The sequence below is a fragment of the Nicotiana tabacum genome, chromosome 8, assembly GCF_000715075.1.
Source record: "Nicotiana tabacum cultivar K326 chromosome 8, ASM71507v2, whole genome shotgun sequence".
NCBI classification, from domain to species: domain Eukaryota; kingdom Viridiplantae; phylum Streptophyta; class Magnoliopsida; order Solanales; family Solanaceae; genus Nicotiana; species Nicotiana tabacum.
This window is the reverse complement of record NC_134087.1, coordinates 183377774-183400939: the sequence shown is the minus strand read 5'-3', so window position 1 is coordinate 183400939 and position 23166 is coordinate 183377774. Positions and strand designations below refer to the sequence as shown.

Here is a 23166-nt window from a genome sequence, read left to right as displayed (position 1 = left end):
GCCTCATCTACTTCATCAATTACTGGTTCTTCCTCAATATTTCCTTGTAGATGTTTTGCTGAAACTTCAGCTTGAATGAATAATTGGGAATGAGAATTGTAGATATATGTAGGAATATGTAGTTAAGGTGTAAATTATTAAAATTTTGCATAAAAACCTTATTGTAATGAAGGAATGGTTCTGTACCTGCTTTATATGCCTCAGCTGCTTCTTGGAAGTCAGGATATAAGTCAACATGTGGTTGAAAATGTTCTGGAGAAATTGTAGCTGCAACACATAGTAAAAAAATGATTAGTATAATTAAATAATGCTATCTTGAAATTTGTAGATATGTATGTAGGAATTTTGTAGATACCTGTATTGCTTGTGCTTCCATGCAGTTGATCACCAGCATTGAACTAGAATTGCTGGTTGTTCTCTCCTTGATGTTGGTAATTATTTTTTGTTGAACTACCAACAAACTACAATTTTGGGGAATATTTGAGACTACTTTATTCATATGTCTTAATTAGTCTTAGTACAAAATTATATGTAAATTCTTACCTTTGACTCGTCCAAATCAAATCTCTTGTTTATCACATTCATAACACCCTTCAAAGATTGATCTATGAACTCTCGAAGGCTTGAGAGTTCCTCAAAAACAACCTTCCTATAGGCATCTAACTTTCCATCAACCTAAAAATTAAATATATAATTAGTTGGTAATCTTATTCTAACTGCTACAGTTACACTACAATTCAACAAACTATAATTATTATAGATTTATACCACAAATTAACTACAATGTATAACATACTATAATTGTTATGTAATGAAGTCAAAATGTAGCAAATTATGTCAATATATTGTAGTTATTCATAATACCTGCACAATCCCCTTTTCCAACTTCATGAGCTTGCTACTGACAGATTCAATGTCCTCTTGACAATCTGTATATTTGGGTTCAAATGATGGAGAAGCAGCAGTTGGAACATGTGATGGTTGAGCATCATGTTCATCTTCATATTGAATCTTGTCTGGCAGATTAAGCACTCCAAGCTCTTCTCCAGATTTAATCATGTTTGTGAACTGAATGATGAAAATAACAGTTAATTCAAGTGACAAAAAAAATGTAGATTCAATGTAGTTATTATGAATGTAATTGTAGCATCATACAAAAGTGGAAAAAAATACCTTGATCCACTCAGGCTTGATCATCTTCTCTTCAATTGCAGTTAACCAAATCTGCCCCTTTGTAGCTGACCATCTTAAAATGCGAGGTATAGATTCAGAACATCTCGTAGCAAGCTCGGTGCTGACGGACGAGCAACACTCATATAGCCACACTTGCAAGGCTAATGAGCATCCCCGTATCAGATAAGAATGTACATGGGGATTAAGACGATGTCGGACAGATTCAATAACCAGCTTGAAGGATTTGATACCCCATGGGTATGACTCAAAATTACCAGACTCTATTAGAAAGAACATAAACTTGTCTATGAAAGTCACATGGTCTTTATTAGAAGGACAAACAAAAAATTCCAACATATAAAGAATGCACAACTTCACCGCATCCACATCGTTTGCCCATGCTTTATTAGTCACTACATTTTTCAAATGCCATTTCTCAACCCTTTCTTTGTTCGGAAAATATGTATTCATTAAAGGGATAACATAGGTGGAAGTGTAACCATAGTCTGAAAACTTATTCACACAATTAAGACCAGTTATCAACCCAAATTCTCTCAAGGAAAAATTCAATTTTTCACCCTTAAATAGTACTGAAAAATATGAGTCAGTAGACTTTGTCAATTCATACTTCATCAAAAGATGAAGTGATTGGTTTTGCATACAGATTGTGGGGAGACCTAATAAGTAACCAAAACAAGTTTTTCTGAAAACCCTTAAAGCATTTGGAGAGAGTAAAGCTTGTATCTGGCTAGGTATGCTAGGATCACACAAACTGTGGAATCTAAGCACACCATAATCAACATTTTGTTGTGCAAAGTAAGGTCCATTTTGTAGAAAATATAAAATTAATGAACATTAGTAGTTTGCATAAAAAGGAAGCAATAATCTACATATAACTACATGACAAATACAAAATATAACTAGAAGAAGAATAGCCTACCCACACCTATAACTACAAAACAATAACAGAAGAACAATGCACGTGTAAACATTATCTACAGGATGTAACAGTTACTTCAAGTATCTCACATAAATGTAGATTAACTATAGTTAGAATGAAGTTAAATATATGAGCTATACAGGCTACAATAAAAAATAATATATCTACAATTTAACCATCAGACTACACATCAACTACAAACTAACTACATTTATACACTGTCTAAGAGTCACAGTTCCAATTAAACTACAAAATTGAGACAAAGAATCTACAAAATTAGGACAACACCACATTTTACCAAAATACACTTGAACAATCAAAGAAGAACAATGCACGTGTAAACATTATCTACAGAATATAACAGTTACTTCAAGTAACTCACAAAATGTAGATTAATTGTATTTAGAATGAAGTTAAATGTAGCAGCAATACAGGTTGCAATGAAAAATAACATCTCTACAATTTAACGATCAGACTACAAATCAACTACAAACTAACTACAGTTATACACTGTCTAATAATCACAGTTCCATTAAACCTACAAAATTACGACAAATAATCTACAAAATTAGGACAATACCACATTTGGCCAAAAAACACTTGAATACTAAATTAACACTTGAACAACAGATTTTTACAACCAAAATCAAACTACAAAACAGTGAGGAAACATAAATAGTGTTTACCTTTATTGAAATTTTTTCCTTAACCAATTTTGATACTTTTTTTGAGGGTTTCTTCTTCTTTGGTTTTGATGAAGAAGGAGCGACCTTGTGTTTCACAAATGGAACTTTGGGAGAATCATCTACAAAATCGTCATCTACACTCAACTCTTTCCCCTTGCGTTTGAGTAGATTCTCGACTAGTTTATCAACTCCACCAACATCAACATCGTGCAAATGCTTGCTTCTCATTTCTGCACGAATTTATCTAGGAGATGAAATACCAGTAGTTTGTTCACTTGCATGCGTCGATTGTGGGTTTTTGGGTGGTGATTTTGGTGTTAAAACACCCAAATCAAAGGTTGGAATATCAGCTAATATAGCTTTTGATGATTTTTTTTTGGGAGTGTTGGTTTTTTTCATGATTTAGGAGTTGAAGACAAAGATGGAAGTGAATTCAAATCGTGGAGGATACAACTGAAGGTAATTAAGTGGAGAAGAAAGTGATGGTAATTGTGGGTGAGAAGAGATTGTACGAGAATGGAGGAAAAACTGAAGGTAAATCGTGTGGGTGAGGGGAATTAACTGAAGGTAAATCGTAGGGGGTGTGGGGGGGTGAGAGGAGAGAGAGGCGGGTAAACCAAATAACGTGAAAATACAGTCCTAAATCACGCTTACAATAAATGAAGGAATAATTATACCCTTAATTTGAATTATGATATATAAAAGGTAATTTGGTATGCTTAAATGTAATTAACACAATCCTTAAACAATGAAGGTAATAAGGTTTGATATATAGTATATATAGGTAAAAATCCTTGATTATAGAGATGATGAAAGGGCCACATACATTGGACACATGATTCACATGGCATGTTTTACACAAATGATCTAATATCAGGATATGAAGATAAGTGTTGTGAGATAATAATTGATTAAGTCACAGTCTTAAGAAAAAAAAAACTGTCGCAGTCACAGGTGGCATATGTCAAGAATAATTGTCGGCATATGATGTTAGAAACTTTTCTTTTAACGTCGCAGTCACAGCCTTGTTTAATACTACTTCCGTCTCATTTTAACTGCCGGTTCTTTTTTTTTTTTTTTTACGTCCATTAACAATAGGGAATCTTATATAAATGTCTTAAATAAGTTTCAATTTTTAAATTACTAGTCATTAATCATGTACTTACCAAAACTAGTCAATCACATATAAAAATTGGAACCCAAATAAATAAGATTTTTCTCTCCAAGAATCACTCGCAAAGAGCTCCTTCTATACTTTTAAGAATGATCAACAACATTAGATGCAAGACGGAAATGAAATCTCATGGATGAGCTAGCAAATATGGTGATAAAACACACACACACACGCATATATATATATATATATATATATATATATATATATATATATACAAGATTCCAAAAATCTTGGCAAAAAAGGACCTTTTTCATGGGTATGGTTGAAGTTCATTGAACATATATAGATGAACCAATATACAAAATCTGAGGAAGATTAGAAGTGATTTGCACTGATTTGATATCAAAATTCATAGTTAAAATCAAGTAAAAAAAATTCTCTTGTGACACATGTATCATGCATCTCACACACAGGTATACATGGATATTCATGTGATACACATTTGATACAAATATTGTATATATGTGATACATAAATGATACAGAGTGTGATACACATAACATTCTTTTTCATGTTCATCTTCTACTTTGAATTTTAAATTTAAACCACCTCAAAACTCCATAAAATCATTCCAAAACTGAGATCCAAGCTCCTTAAGATGTACCAATCTATTTTAATAACACCCACTCAAAAAAAAAATAAAAAATTAACTTTTTTGACTACAAATAGCTAATTGGCTAATATTGGTAATATTTGGCTAATACAAGTATTATTTTATGAATTAACATATTTTTGTAATAAGTTACTTATAAATGGACATAACTGCTAGTTTCTTAACAAAAATCATAAATATAAGGTATAGTTTATTAAGTTATCCTTATTAAATGCCGTTTGAGAATTGAACAAATATTAAAAAAAACTTTTTTAATATTAGGGGTATAATTAAAAATAATTAATAAATTTAGTCTTGAAATCTTAAAGTAGTAATTATTTTTGGATAACTTTTTTGAGCTAGAAGGACAATTCAAATGGGACGGAGGAATAGTAAAATACTGAGACATTCCCATTCTCTTTATTTTTGTAAGAACCCGCCTTGTGCGCGCATAATTTGTAATTTGATAAAATATTAATCTTATAAAATTATGATCTAATATATTAATTTTTTAAAATAAATCTTAGTTGTTATTTTACTATTTAATATAGTGTGCAGAAATATAAAAATCTATACAAAATCGAAGGATACACATCATATAGTAATCAAATAAATTGTTTGTTTCTTATTTATTCTTTGTTAAATTAACAAGTAATCTAGTACTATACATTTAATAATATGACTTTTTATTAACTTGTCAATTGACTTAATATTTTTATACTATTTATCTTTTAATATAACTTCCTACATGAGAAATTTAATTAGTATATACATTTTTAAGCCGTCGATTGATTTTTTTTTTTATGTATTCTTCCTTTACAAATAGTATTTTTTACTATGTTGTTGTAATTATTTCAAATTCAAATTAGACTTTTTTTCTATGTTTAAATTTAAATTCAAAAAAGTAACTAATTATTAACATACATAATGCATAATTTAAGTTTTCTAAAATTTATATTAAAAAATTAATTACCTAATCTAACTAATTTTGTGCTAAAATTGCAAAGTAACTCTTTATTATGTTGTCACTTGGCTTAAAATGATATTTTTGCCTCTTCTTTTATTATATATAGATTTTCATCGTCCAATAGTCGGGGTTTCTTTCTTTCTTTCTATTTGAGCCTATGTCAAACAAAAGGAAACAATAAAAACGGTCCCTTATGTTTGAGATAAATTTTAAATAATCCCTTACTATGATTTTGCAAAATTTTGATCCTTTAAATTTGCTAAAAGTGAAAACCTTTTAAATACTTAATAAATCTTGACTATTAAATTTAATTAGATGTGAAAAATAGATTTAGCCAGAAATTCTAGGAAAAATTTGTTTAATTCTAAAAATTACAAACATCAACTATAAAAGGGCAGCCCGGTGCACTAAGCTCCCACTATGCAGGGAGTTCGGGAAAGGGCTGGACCATAAGGGTCTATTGTACGCAGCCTTAACCTTTATTTCTACAAGAGGTTGTTTCCACGGCTCGAACCCGTGACTTCCTGGTCACATGACAGTAACTTTGCGCAAACACCAATTATACCAAACAATAAAAATACAAAAAATAGTAAAAAAAAACCAAACACTAGAAATAAATAGAAAAAATAAAAATTACACTCTCAAATGCGAGTTCCCATTAAGTCTTTTATTTTTACATTTTTTTTTAAATCTAACTCTTAGAATCCGTTAAATATTTGATAGGGATAAAAAATATTCATTGTTACAAACTTAAAAAATCAAAACGGCTCAGAAACATACCTAAGGGACTATTTTAAACCTATCCCAAACGTAAGGACTATTTTTGTCATTTTGTCCAAACAAAAGCAAGGAAAGCAATGAACAGCTGCAGAATTTCCTGTTCTCAAGAGATAGTTTCACCACTCCAACTAAAAATGTCTTCTCAGAAATCATTGTCGATCTTCTCAGAAATTCTCCTTTTCCCGACTTCTCCAATTTTTATCGCCGAATCGTCGATTGGTACGCCCTTTGCTTTTAAATCTCTCCATTCTCGTAGCCTTTGTTCTACCAGCATCATTACATGTTTGATCGCAAAATTGGAAAGTGAATCTGCTTTAGTTGCAAATAAGTTTCTGTATTCATATTTGTCCAGTTATTTGAATGTTTAAAGGCTTTATTCTGACAAAGTAAGGTAATCGTTTAGATAAACTGGCACTAAGCAGGTGCAATTAAATACGCATTTCAAAAAGTAAAAGGTTGCACATGTTATGAACTTAGAAAATCTATCAAGTTGTCTATTTCTGTTTATGTCAATTTTTAAAGGTTAATAAAACAGAAAAAGGAAAGTTTTTCCTTTTCTTTTAAGGTTTTAATATGTTTGCTTGTGCTAATTTTGATTTTAGTACCTTTTTTGTTGGGTGCATCTTTAAAAACAAAAGCAACTGATGGGTTCGGCTATATGAATACTCACTTCTTCATTTAAGCTCAACTCACACCATCGTAACACGTGCCTAGGTGGGCATGTCCCATTTGTATCATTAGTATCTAGGATTCATCATGAATTGACAAGTTTTAAGATTCTTTAATTTTGGTATACTGATTGTATGGGGGTTTCTTTCCCATCATATCCATAAAACTTAACTTCATCAGAGGAGGAAAATACCCTAGAATAGAGTTCCTTGAGAGGGAACATCAACCAAAACTCCTAAATAATAACAAAAGTCTTACACATGTCATGTGCTCTTCTCTATCAGCTCGCAAGAAAAATTTGAGATAGTGATAACAGTCAAGTAACTGATACTGATTACAACCACAGCATTTGGCCTATGTTGCCAGTGACTACTTGTTTCTTTCTTATACCAAAGGCAGAAACTTTTATCATTGCATGTGTATGTGATTTGTATATTATATAAGAAAGTAATATGAGGTATCGAGGTTAGTCTGGTAGGTATGTACATGCAATTTTAGAAGTTTTCATGCTTCCTTTGATAAGTACTCTAAAATCTTACGAGTTCCATCGTTATAGCAAGTAATACGAGTCGTAATAGACAAATAAGGAAGTATTAACATTCAAATGAAGTATATTGATTACAACCAATGCAACTTCTCTATCATAAGAGAGCAGCAAGCACACTTTCTCCTTATGCACCATAACAAACTTAATGTGCCCTTATCCTCCAAACAAGAGTAATATCCTAGAGTTAAGTTAGGGCTACTAGCTGATATCGGATCCATACTGGAATTTGGTAAGCATTAAGCCTTCTCTCTGAGTCTTATGAGGATAAGGCAAGAGAATTGATAGTGCAAGAAGAGAGTGAACCAAGTGATTAGGGTGATCTTTGTAAGTTAGAATGCAATGTCAACTACAATAAGTTTTTGCACATTTTGTTGTAAGCAGGTGAGACCATTTAGGGGTATTTTTCTTCTAATACAGCCTTTTTTATTTATATGGAAAAAACACCTCAGTAGTATGGTAAACCTACAATCCAAGCTATGTTGCATCGATCCTTCCTTGACGTGCCCCTGTCTAAAGGGTATGAGTATGACACAGGTGTGGGTTTCTTGGTGATAAATACAATAACCTAATTAGAAAAATACTTCACGGACCCATATGGGATACTAACACCCTCCAATCGACCAGTGTTGTCAAAGGCGCGATTAAAGCACGATTAAGCCCTAAAGCGAGGCTCAAAACACGTTGAGCGCTCGCCTCGCTTTGTGGGCGCTTTAGTGTCGCATCAAAGCTCTAACACATACTTTTCCTTGCCAATGAGTGTAATGATTAGTCTTGGACTACTATGCATATTGTTACTTTTTCTCCCGTTGTGCCTTTTTTCATTAAAGCCCACGCTTTATTTGCGCTTTGCGCTTAAAGCCCTAACGGACCTTATAGGTTTTTGCGCTTTTCGCCTTTGATAACACTGCATTCGACTAGACACAGAGTTTAGAAAGATAGTAAGACTTTGGTGACTTAAGCTAAATGTATGTAGATGCCTTGTCATTTCTATTAAGAGTATATCATTAAACGTAAAATACGAAAGTTAGAAGTATATAGCTTCCGAATAGAGATGTGCCTATCTTTTTGAAACGGGCTAAAAAGGAAAGAGAATTTAAAAAAAATTAGAACAATGGGAGTAATATCTGCTCGTAAACGAGTCCATGTAAATTGATTCAAGTGAAAGTAGCTAGCTCTTCAGCTACCACACACCAGAGACAAGTAGACAATGGTTGATAGTTTGACAAACCCTTTCATATTTTACGTGTCAGTGCCCTTGGGAAAGTGGGCTGAACAATATCATGTCAATAAGCAAGGAATACCATGGCCATGACAATATTATGTATCAAATATTCCAAGAAGCGAAGTAGTACTACAAATAACATGTCTTTATTTGATAAAGTAGTCTAACCAGGAGTAGTAACAAGTTGCAATATCTTATGAGCAGATATCACATTTATAAGATCTTGAACAGCAAGTGACACATGAAAATTTTTAGACAGAGAATTAAATATTAATGTTGGATTTCAAACACAATACTTCTGTAAATAAATGCAAGCATGTCTGTAGTTTAAAGTTGGTTATAGGGGTATAAATTATATGAAAGTATTTTTATATTGAGAATGTCCATTTGCCTTGAAAACAAATGAAAGAAGTCTATTTTTGGTATTTAGAACTTAAATTTATGATCTTTTGGAAGAACTTCTTAATAAGTACTATCTAGTTCTTGATTGTACAAACACAACATCTTAAGTGGTAATTTTTATCTTAAATAATAATCTTATCATTTAAACCCTAAATATACTGTATGTCCTTATAACGCAGGCACTGCTATTTCTACTAACCTTGCTCATCATTAGCTGAATCATTATGCTGTTTGTTCCACGTTGGTCATATGAATTACACTGGGAGACTATGCATGGTTCATCTAATTTATCATAGGTAGTGTTGTACTGGATTCATTTGCTTGAACGAAAATAATATATAGGCTTCAAAAAATCATGAGCACTTGTATGCAAAGCATATAATCATCTATAAAGCATATCTAGGTTATGGTTAAAGCCAAAACCAAGCATGTTTACTTGTTTACTTAATTTAAAAAAAAAAACAATCTACAAGCCCAATAAAAACATGGTAATCTTCGATAAGTGGTGGGGGATACACATAAATTTTATGGTTTCTGGTTCTGATTCATTCTCTCTGTATGTGTGTTTGTTTCTTCCTGGTTTCTTTTTCCTTTTCCTCTTTAGTATACTCCCTTCTGTTCTTTCCTCTTGCTTTGGCACAACAGCTTCCCATTGTAGACCTTGCAAACTAAGTGATTTGTCACCTGTAGGTATTGAGGCAGCTGGTGCTAACTGCTAACAGTATTCTGTTTGGTTCTGCTTTTTTCGGTGCATGCTGCCACTTTCCACCAAGCGAGCTTACCTTTTTCCTCTTTTTTCTTAGTCTTTCTAATTTATATGAGCAGAGATACTTCACCAGTAAACATCTATCTCTACATTTTATTAGAAGTTGTTTCTCTATTTTTTGGGGTAAGTAGCAGCAAGAACAGTGGTCGCAGTATGGGGGATTGATGCTGGTTTAGCAGAAGAGGAGGCAGAAGGTTGTGGAAGCCTAATGCCATTAATTTTTTTCAATTTTGTTTACTGCATTACTAAATGTCAAAATCGTAAAGGTTACATGGATATCATAATAGCATGTAGATTCAACGTCGTCACAAGGTTATATTTCATGGACTAAAACTACTCTTCTGCTACTAGGCTTAGGTGAGCTAATCAGTCTTGTATTTCCTTCCCTACTCTTATGGATACCTGCGATCCATAGTAATAGTAGTGTAATGGGGGATTGATGCTGATTTAGCAGAAGAGGAGGCAGAAGGTGGTGGAAGCCACTAGAGTCATTACTTTTGTTCAATGTTGTTAATTACATTAGTAAATATCAAAATTGGCCCATGTCTCAAAATATTAAAGGTTATGTGTTGATCATAAGAACATGGAGATTCAAAGTCGCAACGAGGTTATATTTCAAGGACTAAAACTGCAATTTACCCCATCAAAGAAGTCTTCACTTAAGTCATTCAAGTTTGCTCCTATTTCTTATTTGTAGATTGTAGATTAAGATATTATTATAAAAGGAAAGTAAATCATTTGATTCCTTCCTGAAAATAGATCTGTAGTAGCTCGCAGAGGAGGGATTCTTCCGCTACAACCCTTAGGCGAGCTAATCAGTCTTGTACTTCATTGCTAACTCTTATGGATATCTGGGATTCGTAAAATTTTTCAAATAAGATAACCTTATTCCAAACAGTCATCAATTATATTACAAATAAGATCCTTGATAAATGGACCTTGGGCCTACCTCAACCCCAAAAGCTAGCTCATGAGGTGAGGATTGCCTAAGACCATATAAGGAGACCAAAAAGCCCAAATCCTACAGATGTTGGACTCAACAACCCCTCTCACGCCTAGGCCTGCAAACTGGAGCGTGTATAACGTAAATGGAGGCCCAATATCGGTAACAATATATTGGGATAGGCCTGGCTCTGATACCACAATAAATGGACCTTGAGCCTAACTTAACCCTGAAGCTAGCTTATGAGGTGAGGATTGTCCAAGCCCATATAAGGAGACTAAGAAACCCAAATCCCACCGATGTGGGACTCAACAATCCTTATTCCAAACAATCAACCTCACTATCCACCGATTAGTTTTTAGTGGAATGATAGATCTTTAATTTATGATGACAATTTAGCGATAGTCATACCCAAACTAAAGGAAGACTTGTCTACTTGGAAACAATAGTAGTAGAGCTCATTTAATTGGGAAGGGGGTGATGCTTCAGAACTTTTTGTGTGGCAAAGCAAAACTATTTCTTTTCTCAAAGTTCGATAACTCTAATTCACGAAGAAGGCAAATTGAACTTCAGGTTTCTTATAGTGCGTAAGCATATACTCCATTTCCCAATGACTATAATTGATTTTAAGAATGTCTTATCTTGCAGTTGCTGAAGCTACAAAGTAAGTGCCCTTGGTCTAGTCTTTCTTTCCCAAATAAAAATCCCTTATGCTGCTGCAGTTATTTACTGAGTCTGTAAGTAATCATTGCAACTTTCTGTTGTTCGCTATTTCGATTGTTGTGGCTGATATAGGTATATTAGTCTGTAATCTTTGACTTTTTAAATTATGAATCATTGTATTTATTAAATTTAGAGAAATAGTGTCCTTATTGGCATTAACTTAGTGAATTTTGCTAAAGCAAGTCAATTTTGACTTCATATTATCTATATGCCAAAGCTAAAACGAGCTGGCTGCTGATGGACTTGCATGAAATTTTTCTGTTGCTGGTTTTATCATCGGGTCATATTATAAAGTTGATATTTTACTTATCAAAAAGAAGTTGATATTTTTGTTTTAGTTTATGGAGACACATGTACCACTTGTGTACTTCAGTACAAAGAGAAACACGAAAGAAGCTAATAATCCAGCAGATTTTTGGAATTAAGAATGAAGCTGTTGAAAGCGCAGGAATTAGATAGTGGGTCTGTCTCATCTTTGATTGGGAAGTTTATGACTGATCAACAAATAGATTTCCCAGTAACGTTTAACAAAGATTTTTGATTCTTTTAAGTGCACCATTTTTGTTAGTGGTGCGATATATGTATTCGTATTCATCTGTCAACTGTTACAATTTCAAAATAGTTTTGTGTTACTGTGATATCTCAAAACTAAAAGGTTCATGGGTTTTACGGGTTTCCCCACCCTAAGTAAAACGCATTGACTAACACATTCGATTCTGAACGTCCATCTTGATTTGGTCAATGAGCCAAACATAGAACCAGACAAATGGAGCAGTCAAATTGATTAAAGTTGTAATAACAAGCATAACACCTGAGATGGACCAAACAATACATAGCTATGACAAATGAGATTGGAATGAACTGACAGAAAAAAGAAAAAAAAAGGTAGCTCGGTGCACGAAGCATCCATATTCATGCAGAGTCCGGGGAAGGGACGCATCCCAAGGGGAATTCCACGGCTCGAACCCGTTGCCTATAGGTCACATAGAGACAACTTTATCGTTGCTCTAGGGCTCCCCTTCAATGGACTGACAGAAAGCAGACATTTAATCTGCCCCAGAAAGTTGGCCTGAACTCTATAACACTAGTTTACTATTTAATATACGGGCAAACTCTTATATATTTCTGGCTCCAAGAGCATTTGTGAGATGCTGATGCATATCATAATGACACAAGAGTTCCTGCCTTCGAGGTTTCTTTTTCTCAGCATCATTTTGTTCGTCTTTGTCATCATCTGTCTCATCAGATGATAAATAAAGTGGAGACAGTAATTCCCCTTTATCTAGCAAAACAAGGCTTTCCTTGTAAATGCCAAAACAAAAAGAGTACTTGGTGCCAAGAATATCAAGGTGCCATCTTTCTTGCGTCTCTGTTGGGAATCGATCTCTTGATTCTAGTTCTAAATCTGTTTTGTCTCATGAAGAAGAAGAGAAGAAGAGGAAAGCAGATGAAGAAGAAAAGAAATGTTCAGAATATTTGGCGGAGAAAACAAATGATCTTCAATCTGATCTCAAAAGAAAGTCAAAGAATGAGACACGTGTCACCATCTCAAGCAACAAAGACATTCATGATGGATTAAATCCTGGCTCTTCATTTGAGAATAGTGAAGAGCTTCACAATTCTGGAAGCTTCTCACACGGATAGAAATATTCACATGTATAGGGAATAATAGTTAGTTATTTGTTATGATTAGTCTAGTAAAATTCTTACAAGTGTACAATATATCATTGGTCATTCTTTTTCTCTCAGCAAGGAATATCTGTATATATAGACGTTCTTGTACAATGAAAATCAATGAAGAAAGCAGAAAATTTTCCAATTAGACTCTCCTAATTTCTACATGGTATCAGAGCAGTTGAAATTCTTCTACTGATCCGTCCTTTTCATTTCTTCTTTCTTCTTTCTGATTCACTGTTCTTCATTCCTTCATAACGTCATGTCTGCAGATTTGACTGATCTGACTCAGACCTCACCTGGTGTGACTCAAACCTCACCTGGGACCGGATCTTCAACTCTTGTTGATTCAACCCATCCTTATTTTTTTCATGCTTCTGATACGCCTGAGATGGTTTTGATAAATACTCCCTTTAATGGTCGTGGGTATCGAGGATGGAGTAGGTCCATTCTCATATCCCTTTCAGCCAAAAACAAACTGGGATTCATTGATGGATCTTGTCCTACCCCAGCCATAACTCACTCAGATCTGAAAATCTGGAATGGGTGTAACGATATGGTAACATCTTGGTTACTAAATTCTCTCACCAAAAGGATCGCTGATAGTGTTTTTATTCTAAAACAGCAAAAGACCTCTGGACAGATCTGGAGCACAGGTTTGGACAACCCAATGGTGCAAAATTGTACCAGCTACAAAAGGAATTAGCTGACTTAGTTCAGGGTTCAACCGACATTGCAGGCTATTTCACTAGACTCAAAAGTGTTTATGGGATGAACTTGACACTCTCAGCACCAATATGCAGCGTTCTTGCATCTGTGACTGTGGAGGAAAACACAAAATGATGCAATTCAAAAATGATGAAAGGCTCATTCAATTCCTAATGAGGTTGAATGAGACTTATGCTCAAGCAAGAAGTAATATTCTCATGATCAACCCTTTGCCTAGTGTAAACCATGCTTACTCACTACTGATGTAGGATGAAAATCAAAGAGAAGTGCATGTGAGTTCACAGTTTCTGGGAGATGGAACTTCTTTCATGGCAGGACAACAGAACACTCAAATCAACAAGGGAAATCACATTAACTATCAGCAGAAAATTGGACACAACTCAGTGAAAGGAAACAACAATCCCAAAGGCAAGAAAAATGGTCAGATGTGTTCCTACTGCAAGATGACCAATCACACCATTGAAAATTGCTATAGGCTTATAGGTTTTCTCTCTGATTTTAAATTCACTAAGCCAAAGAAATTTCAAGGAACTGCAAAAGGGAATTCTGCCACAACAATGGAACAACTGGAGGGAATTCAAAGCAACTCAGTTGAGGGACCTCAATTTGCCCAGAAACTATCACCAGACCAATTTTCTCAGCTAGTTCAACTTCTGAATCAAATTCAAGTGGGACAATCAGGTTCTTCAGAAGTTAGTGCAAATTCAGTTACTGCAAATTCAGCAGTTGGTATATTCCTTACAAATTGTCCCTCATGTTATTCAGTTGCTAACTCTAACTCTAGTTCTTGAATCAAGATTCAGGGGCCTCTCAGCATATGTGCTATAATGTACAGTCTTTCTTGTTTCTTTTACCCCTTCCTGTTCCTATAATGGTCAAGCTGCCTAATTCAACTAGGGTAAAAGTTACACACACTGGTAGTGTTTCTATTTTTCCAGGTCTTACACTCAGAGGTGTTCTTCACATTCCTAGTTTCAAATATAATCTTTTGTCAGTAAATAGACTTTGCCAGGCATTCAAGTGTTTCTTAATTTTGACTTCTTTTGGATGCATTTTGCAGGGCCCTCTCCTGAAGAGCCCTCAAGTCTTTGGTGAAGCTAAGGAAGGTCTCTACCTTTTGGAGCCTCATAGGACAGTCTCTAAGGATCATTCTGTCAAGCCTTCTTTTTCATCTTTTAAGAGTTGTCTTTCTAGTTTAGTTTCAGTACCTTTATCTATTTTAGCAAAAACAGATTATGATGTATGGTTATGGCATGTTAGACTTGGGCATTTGCTTTTCAATGCAATGAAATATATTAGCTCCATTTCATTTCCATCTACTTTTTATTGTTCTTGTGATGTATGTCCTTTGGCTAGACAGTCTAGATTGCCCTTCCCTCTCAGTCGCATCAAAACTAAAGGCATATTTGACTTGATTCACATTGATACCTGGGGTCCATACAAGACCTCCACTTACAATGGATATAAGTACTTTCTAACAATTGTTGATGATTTCAGTAGGGCAACTTGGACTTATTTACTCAGTACTAAGAGCAATGCTTTTTCAGTTTTGAAATGGTTCTTGAGCATGGTAGAAAGACAGTTTGGTACTAAAGTCAAAATTATAAGGTTTTACAATGCCTTAGAATTGGGCACAGGGACATCAGCTTCCATTTTCCTCAAATCACAAGGTATTTTACATCAAACCTCATGTGTGGGTACTCCTCAACAGAATGGTATTGTCGAAAGGAAGCATAGACACCTATCAACAAGTTTCCCTCTAGAGTTCTACAAGGAAAGACTCCTTTTGAAATGCTCTTTAATCAGAAACCTTCTTATCAGTTCCTAAGGTGTTTTGGGTGTGTGTTATGCCTCCACATTATCTCATCACATGGATAAATTTGAACCTAGGACAAGGGCATGTGTATTTCTGGGATATCCCAGTGGACAAAAAGGTTATAAGCTCCTGAATTTAGACACTAAAAAGGTCTTTGTATCTAGGGATGTCCAATTTCATGAAAGCATTTATCCCTTTTCTGTCAATTCCAGTACCTCACCTTCTCTATTTCCCATTTCCTCTCCCATTTCTGAACCTTCTATGACCAACATACCTACTGATTCTCCTCCCACCATACTTTTTCCTTCAAATACATCTCCTGTCTCTCCTACTTCTCCTTTCTCTCATTCTCCTATGCCTTCTGTCACTCCCTCCTCTTCTAACCCCATGCCTTCCCCTGCTCCTCCTTCTTCTACTTCTATCATACCTTTGAGGAGATCTACCAGAATCAACCTAGGCACTCAGCCTAGTTATCTAAAGGATTTCATTTGTAACAATGTTTTTGTCACTGATTTAACAAGGTCTTGTCTTGCCACACCATCCTCTCCTCACACTCTTTCTTTCACTGCCCTATCTCCACATAACCAACATCTCTTTCACTCTATTTCTCCTATTACTGAACCTACAAGCTACTCCCAAGCTTGTTCTCATTCAGGTTGGTAGCAAGCTATGGACACAGAAATGGCTGCCTTAGAAGCAAATCAAACATGTGAGGTTCTACCTCTTCCACCTGGGAAGAAAGCTTTGCCCTGTAAATGGGTTTGCAAGGTCAAACAACATGCTGATGGTAGTATTGAAAGGCTAAAGGCTCGTCTAGTTATCAGAGTAGACATTCAAAGAGAGGGCATCGACTACACTGAAACTTTCTCTCCGGTGGTCAAAATGATCACCATCAGATGCCTATTGTCTATTGCAGTCAAGAAAGGGTGGGATGTTTCACAATTTGATGTGAACAATGAGTTTTTACTTGGTGACCTAAAGTATACATGAAATTCCCTGCAGGTCTGACCCCTCCTACTCCCCATCATGTTTGCAAGTTACAAAAATCGCTTTATGGCCTCAAACAAGCCTTAAGGCAGTGGTATGCCAGGCTTGCAGGGGCTCTCAGTTTCAAAGGATTCTCTTCTTCTCTTAATGATTATTCTCTACTTTTTAAAAAGACAGGGGATTTCATTTCTATTGTTACAGTTTACGTTGATGATATCTTAATTACTGGCAATCATCCTACTGAATTGACAGACCTCAAAGCATTTCTTCATTCAGAATTCAAAATTAAGGATCTTGGATTGATACACTACTTTCTAGGCATGGAAATCTTATGAGAACAAGCTGGTTTTATTATTCCTCAGCAAAAATTTAAATTTACAGAGGACTTACTATCTGAGTTTGATTACTCCCATCTTTCCATGGTGTCTTCTCCTATTGATCCTTCTTTCGCACTCACAGCTGACTCCAGTCCCCTCCTTGCTGATCCTTCAGTTTTTCGGCGTCTTGTCGGCAAATTAAATTACTTGACACATACACGCCCCGACCTTTCTTTTGCTGTTTTGACTCTAAGTCAATACATGCAGAAGCCTTGTCTTGATCACTTCACAGCAGCTCTTCGAGTTCTTCATTACCTTCGTACTAATCCAGGACATGGGTTGTTTTTGAATTCAAGACCATCTCTTTCTCTTTTGGTTTTTTGCGACGCCGACTGGGCCTCCTGCCGCGATACTCGCCGGTCTATCAGTGGGTTCTTCATCAGCTTAGGGGGCTCTTCGATCTCTTGGAAATCCAAAAAGCAAGCTTCTATTTCCCTTTCTTCCGCCGAGGATGAGTATCGTTCCATGCAGTGTTTAGTGGCTGAGCTTACTTGGCTAACTCGCCTCCTTACAGATCTATCCGTACCACCACCAATTCCGGTTCCTATTTTCTCCGATAGTCAGGCAGCCATACATATTGCACCGAACACCGTTTTCCACGAACGGACGAAACATGTGGAACTTGACTGTCACTTTGTGAGACAACAATTTCTATCTGGCCTCATCTCCCTTTCATATTTGCCTTCAAAATCACAACTTGCTGATTTGTTTACCAAACCCCTTTCTGGGCCTTCACATCGATCCATCCTTGGCAAGTTGGGTCTCTCTTCTTTCCCCTCCAACTTGAGGGGGGATATTGGGAATCGATCTCTTGATTCTAGTTCTAAATCTGTTTTGTCTCACGAAGAAGAAGAGAAGAAGAGGAAAGCAGATGAAGAAGAAAAGAAATGTTCAGAATATTTGGCGGAGAAAACAAATGGTCTTCAATCTGATCTCAAAAGAAAGTCAAAGAATGAGACACATGTCACCATCTCAAGCAACAAAGACATTCATGATGGATTAAATCCTGGCCGTTCATTTGAGAATAGTGAAGAGCTTCACAATTCTGGAAGCTTCTCACACGGATAGAAATATTCACATGTATAGGGAATAATAGTTAGTTATTTGTTATGATTAGTCTAGTAAAGTTCTTACAAGTGTACAGTATTTCATTGGTCATTCTTTTTCTCTCAGCAAGGAATATCTGTATATATAGACGTTCTTGTACAATGAAAATCAATGAAGAAAGCAGAAAATTTTCCAATTAGACTCTCCTAATTTCTACAGTCTCAGGATTATATGAAGTTAGTTTCCCTATTATTTCTGTCAACAATATTTCACTGTTATTACTAATGCCGAGTACCATGCCCGAATGCCCATCCAAGTGCAAAATTATATTCCTTGCTCCATGACTCAGTGTCTCCATACTGTTTCATTACCCAAATGGAAAAACTGCTGCTCCAAATACGTTGATCGTTCTGATATACAGCAAGTGATTTCCTACACTCTGCAGCATCCAGATTCGTAGGTGGTTCATTAACCAAAACTTCTGGTAATGATAATTCCTGAAAAATATCATCAATCGGATAAAACACCATTATCAAGTTTCTCCCCTCCCGAGTTCTCTTGTATGCGGTCCAGTGGACTTCCCCACAAACAAGCTTGTGTCTAAAAGTACTTTATAACACCAACATCTGCAATAAAACCATCGAATTCCTTCCAAATTCCCGAACTAAGTGCATATACCTCAACCTTAGGTGGCACCAAGTACCTACCATCACCATGAGCATAAGCCATCGTCACAACCTTGCAATCTCTTGTTTTTATTGCAAAGCCAAACCCAAAGACAAACATACAAGTTCCTATGGCGTCGGAGCAAAGAGGACACATAGGGAGGGCGAGGCATCTGCTTATTCTAGGGTTCCGAAGTACCAAAAGATTTTTCATATCCAAATAAATCATCTGACTAACATACGCCATTACATATGCCCGCTATCCTATAATACTATCGCACTATGCCATTTTAAGGGCTTTTATTCTGAATTCAGTTTCATTACCGGCATATGCATTAGTTAGTTGAATGGAGTATATTTCCTTCCTTTGAGTTTCTGAGAAGTACCTAATGATTTCATGTGTTGGTGCTTTTTGGAGAATGGTTTGTTTGGTGGGAATCCATATGAATTCCGAGCTTGAGATTAGTGAGTTGCATGATCTTGATATGCACCTAAATCGGAGTAGAGATTCAGGTGGGAACCTTGAGAAGATTTGAACCATCAATTCTTCAGGGATATAGTCTGACATTTTTCTTGGGGTATGAAATTGAAGATCTTATTATTTTTTCAATTCTTTAGGGATATAGTCTGACAATATTTTTTGGGATATGAAATTGAAGATCTTGTTATTTTCTTCCTTACTTTTCTATTGTTTGAGATGAAAGGTTGGCTCAAAAGGAGATTGTAAAATCTTTTTTCTTCATAATTCTTTGTGTTGGGGTTGGGTTGATATTCTTTGATCAACTTGTTGTTCATTAAGAGGTTGATCTGACTTCTCTGTCAATTTTACCGATGGTGTAGATGCATTCCATAAAGATACAGAAAACTCAACCAATCATCTACAGTCCAGGGACCAAAATTGATGATTTTGAAATTTTATGGATCAGCTCACAGAAGAGTCCAAGATGGATTTTCCCTAAGGTACAGTTCCATCCAATTGTCTGTTCTTTTTGGTTCCCTATCTGGAGTATGGATAATATTGTTTTTTCTTTGAGTAGTAAAAGGATTTACATACATTACTTACTAAACGGAGTTTAACATATTACAGGCCAAAGTGATGTTGGGGCTATATATCCCCTCAGACAAACATCTATTGTCACTTACAATATTTTGATTTCCTAGGGTTCTAAGCATATTAATAACCCTTTGATTGACATTCTTTTTGTTTTTGCAACGAAATTACAGGATGGTTAGGAAACTGATGAGGCATTACAAGATGCAGCTTTAACTGATACCTTTTAAGAATCTGGGGTAATGTGTGCGGTTGAGGTTCAGGAATTCTTGGGTACTTGGAGTTTCAAGAGCAAAAGCCAAGGCACAATTCATAAGGACACATGTTTCTTTTGCTGTCACAGAAGAACCAGATGATTGGCTGGAGAAAACTGTCCGCAAACATCTATAGGTAAGTCTTGAGCAGGGAAATTTGGCCCAAGCCCAATGACCCATCCATTTATTGAACTCAATCCATCTTGACCCAACTCATCTAAAGTTGGGCTGATTTTTAGCCCAATTGATCCATGAGTAACCTTGCCAAAATATCTTAGAAATAATTATTTTTTTGTTTGATATGTTATATATGACCATAACAAAAGAAAAAAAAAAAATCTTATTTTGTAATTATACAATTCATATGAAAACAACACATATTAAAAGCTTAGTAAGAGTTGGACGGGTTGAGCTATAACCCAAATTTTAGTCCATCTTGACCCAAACTCATCTCAGCCAAAGTAACCTTTGGGCGGGTCATTGACCCGTCCATTTATTGACTTAATCCATTTTGTCCCGCCCAAAATCGGCCCAACCCTCCCATTTGACACCCCTAGTCTTGAGTCAGCTTATCTGAGCTACTGTGATCTTGAATCACTTTGATTATCTATATGCCCACAGCTAAACAAGCTGACCGCTGATGGACTTGCATGAATATTTTTGTTGTTGGTTTTATCATTTGGTCATAGCATAAAATTAATATTTTTGGTTTTGGTTTATGGAAATTGCTTTGATTTTTTCTGTTGGTTTATGGTGACACCTATAACACTTGGGTGTACTTCAGTATCAAAGAGATACACAAATGAAGCTAATAATCTGCTGCCTTGTTCTGTTGCTGCAGATATTTGTAACTAAAATGATGTTTAAGAAGATTAAAGTTGAAAACACATTAATTTGGTAGTGGGTCTATCTCATCTTTGATTGAGACATTTATTACCAATCAACAAATAGATATCCCATAATGTTTACCATAGAATTTTGATTACTGAACTGTGCCATTTGTTAGTGGTGTGATTTATGTATTCTTATTCATTTGTCAGCTGTACCAATTTCAAAATAGTTATGTGTTACTGAAATATCTCAAAGCTAAAAGGTTCAAGTTTACGGCTTTCCTCACCTAAAAGTAAAATGCATTGACTGACACATTTGATTTGAATATTCATCTTGATTTGGTCAATGTAACCAAACATATAACTACAAATGGTGTAGCAGTCAAAATTGATTAAAGTTGTAATAACAAGCATAACACCGAGCACATGGTACATAGCTGTGATAAATGAAATTGGGATGGCCTGACAGAAAGCAGATATATAATCTGCCGCGGAAGGTCGGCCTGAACTTTATAACCTTTGTTCATTATTTAAGATACAGGCGAGCTCTTAGATATTTCCGGCTCCAAGAAAAGCTGTGAGATACTGATGCATAAGATAATGCATCCAGCTTTGAGGAGCATTCTCAGCATCATTTTCTTCATCTTCATCATCATCCGTCGTCTTCTCCGATGGTAAATCAAGTGGAGGCAGTACAACCCCTTTATCTAGCAAAACAAGGCTTTCCTGGTAAGTATCAAAATAAAAAGAGTACTCAGTGCCAGGAATACAAAAGCTCTCCTTTTTTTGCGTCTCAGGATTATATAAAGCTAGCATCCCTATTGATTCGGTCAACAATATTTCACTATTATCACTAATGCCGAGTACCATTAAATGCTCGTGGCCAAGTGCAACGTTATATTCCTTGCTCCATGACTCAGTGTCTCCATATTGTTTCATTACCCGAATGGAACAACTGCTGCTCCAAATACGTATATCATACTGATACACAACAAGTAATTCCCTACACTCTGCAGCATTCAGATTCAGAGGTATTTCGTTCACCAAAACTTCTGGTAATGATAATTCCTGAAAAATCTCATCATTCAGATCAAACACCATTATCAAGTTCTCCACCCTTCTTCCCTCCCCAGTTCTCTTGTATGCAGTCCAGTGGACTTTCCCACAAACAACAGCTTGTGTCCAAAAGTACTCTATAACACCAGTGTCTGGAATAAAACCATCAAATTCCTTCCAAATTCCCGAACTAAGTGCATATACCTCAACCTTAGGTGGCGCCAAATCCTGATAATCCCCATGAGTATAGGCCACCTTCACAACCTTGTAATCTCTCATTTTAATTGCAAAGCCAAACCCAAAGACAAACTTATAAGTCCACACATTGTCACAACAATGAGCAGGCGTAGAGAGGGTGAGGCATCTGCTTATTCTAGGGTTCCAAAGTACCAAAAGATTATCATATCCAAATAAATCATTTGACAAACAGACCACACCATTGCATACACCCACGATCCTACAGTAATATCGTACTCTGCCACTAAAAGGGGATCCTAATGTTATTACAGGGTCAACATATGCTGATGCATCCCTACGTACAATTAAATATCTTTCCTTCCTTTCAATTGTTGAGAAGTACCTCATGATTGTACCTGTAGAGGGTTTTAGGAGAATTCGCAGGGTGTGCAGCGATATGAATTCAGGGCTTGAAATTTGTGAGTTCCATGATTTTGATATGCACCTAAATCGGAGGAGAGATTTGGGAGGAAGCCTTGAGAAGATTTGGACCATCAGTTCTTCAGGGTAATAGTCTGACATTTTTCTTGGGATATGAAATTGAAGATTTTGCTTTCTTACTCTTTTCTATTGTTTAAGAAGAAATGTTGGGTGGGGGAGGGGGAGTTCTTGAAAGAGAGACTGCTCGCTTTCTGAAGTTGTTTAATAGTGAAGAGAGCTCCAAAAGCAAGTTGATGGCAAGATGGCAAAAGAAAGCACCATTTTATACAGGGTAAATAGAGCAAAGACAAGAGTTTGTACCAGAAACAATTAATGCATGCTAATCCAGAAAGATTGTTTAATTACTTGCTTAAGATCTCCTCTCACATTTGGAAGGTAGGGAACTAAGAAACGGGATCATTAGTTTGAGCTTGGT

The 23166-nt window shown here is 35.6% G+C and overlaps 1 protein-coding gene and 1 pseudogene across 1 annotated transcript; both read right to left on the bottom strand.

Moving 5' to 3' along the window:
• Window positions 1-12340: 12340 nt before the first annotated feature.
• LOC142162886 (F-box/kelch-repeat protein At3g23880-like) lies at window positions 12341-19450 on the bottom strand (annotated as a pseudogene).
• Window positions 19451-21566: 2116 nt separating this feature from the next.
• LOC107816292 (F-box/kelch-repeat protein At3g23880-like) lies at window positions 21567-22832 on the bottom strand. Its single transcript, XM_075219928.1, has one exon. The coding sequence runs from the start codon at window positions 22830-22832 to the stop codon at window positions 21567-21569; it is 1266 nt and encodes a 421-aa protein (XP_075076029.1).
• Between the last annotated feature and the right edge of the window lie 334 nt (window positions 22833-23166).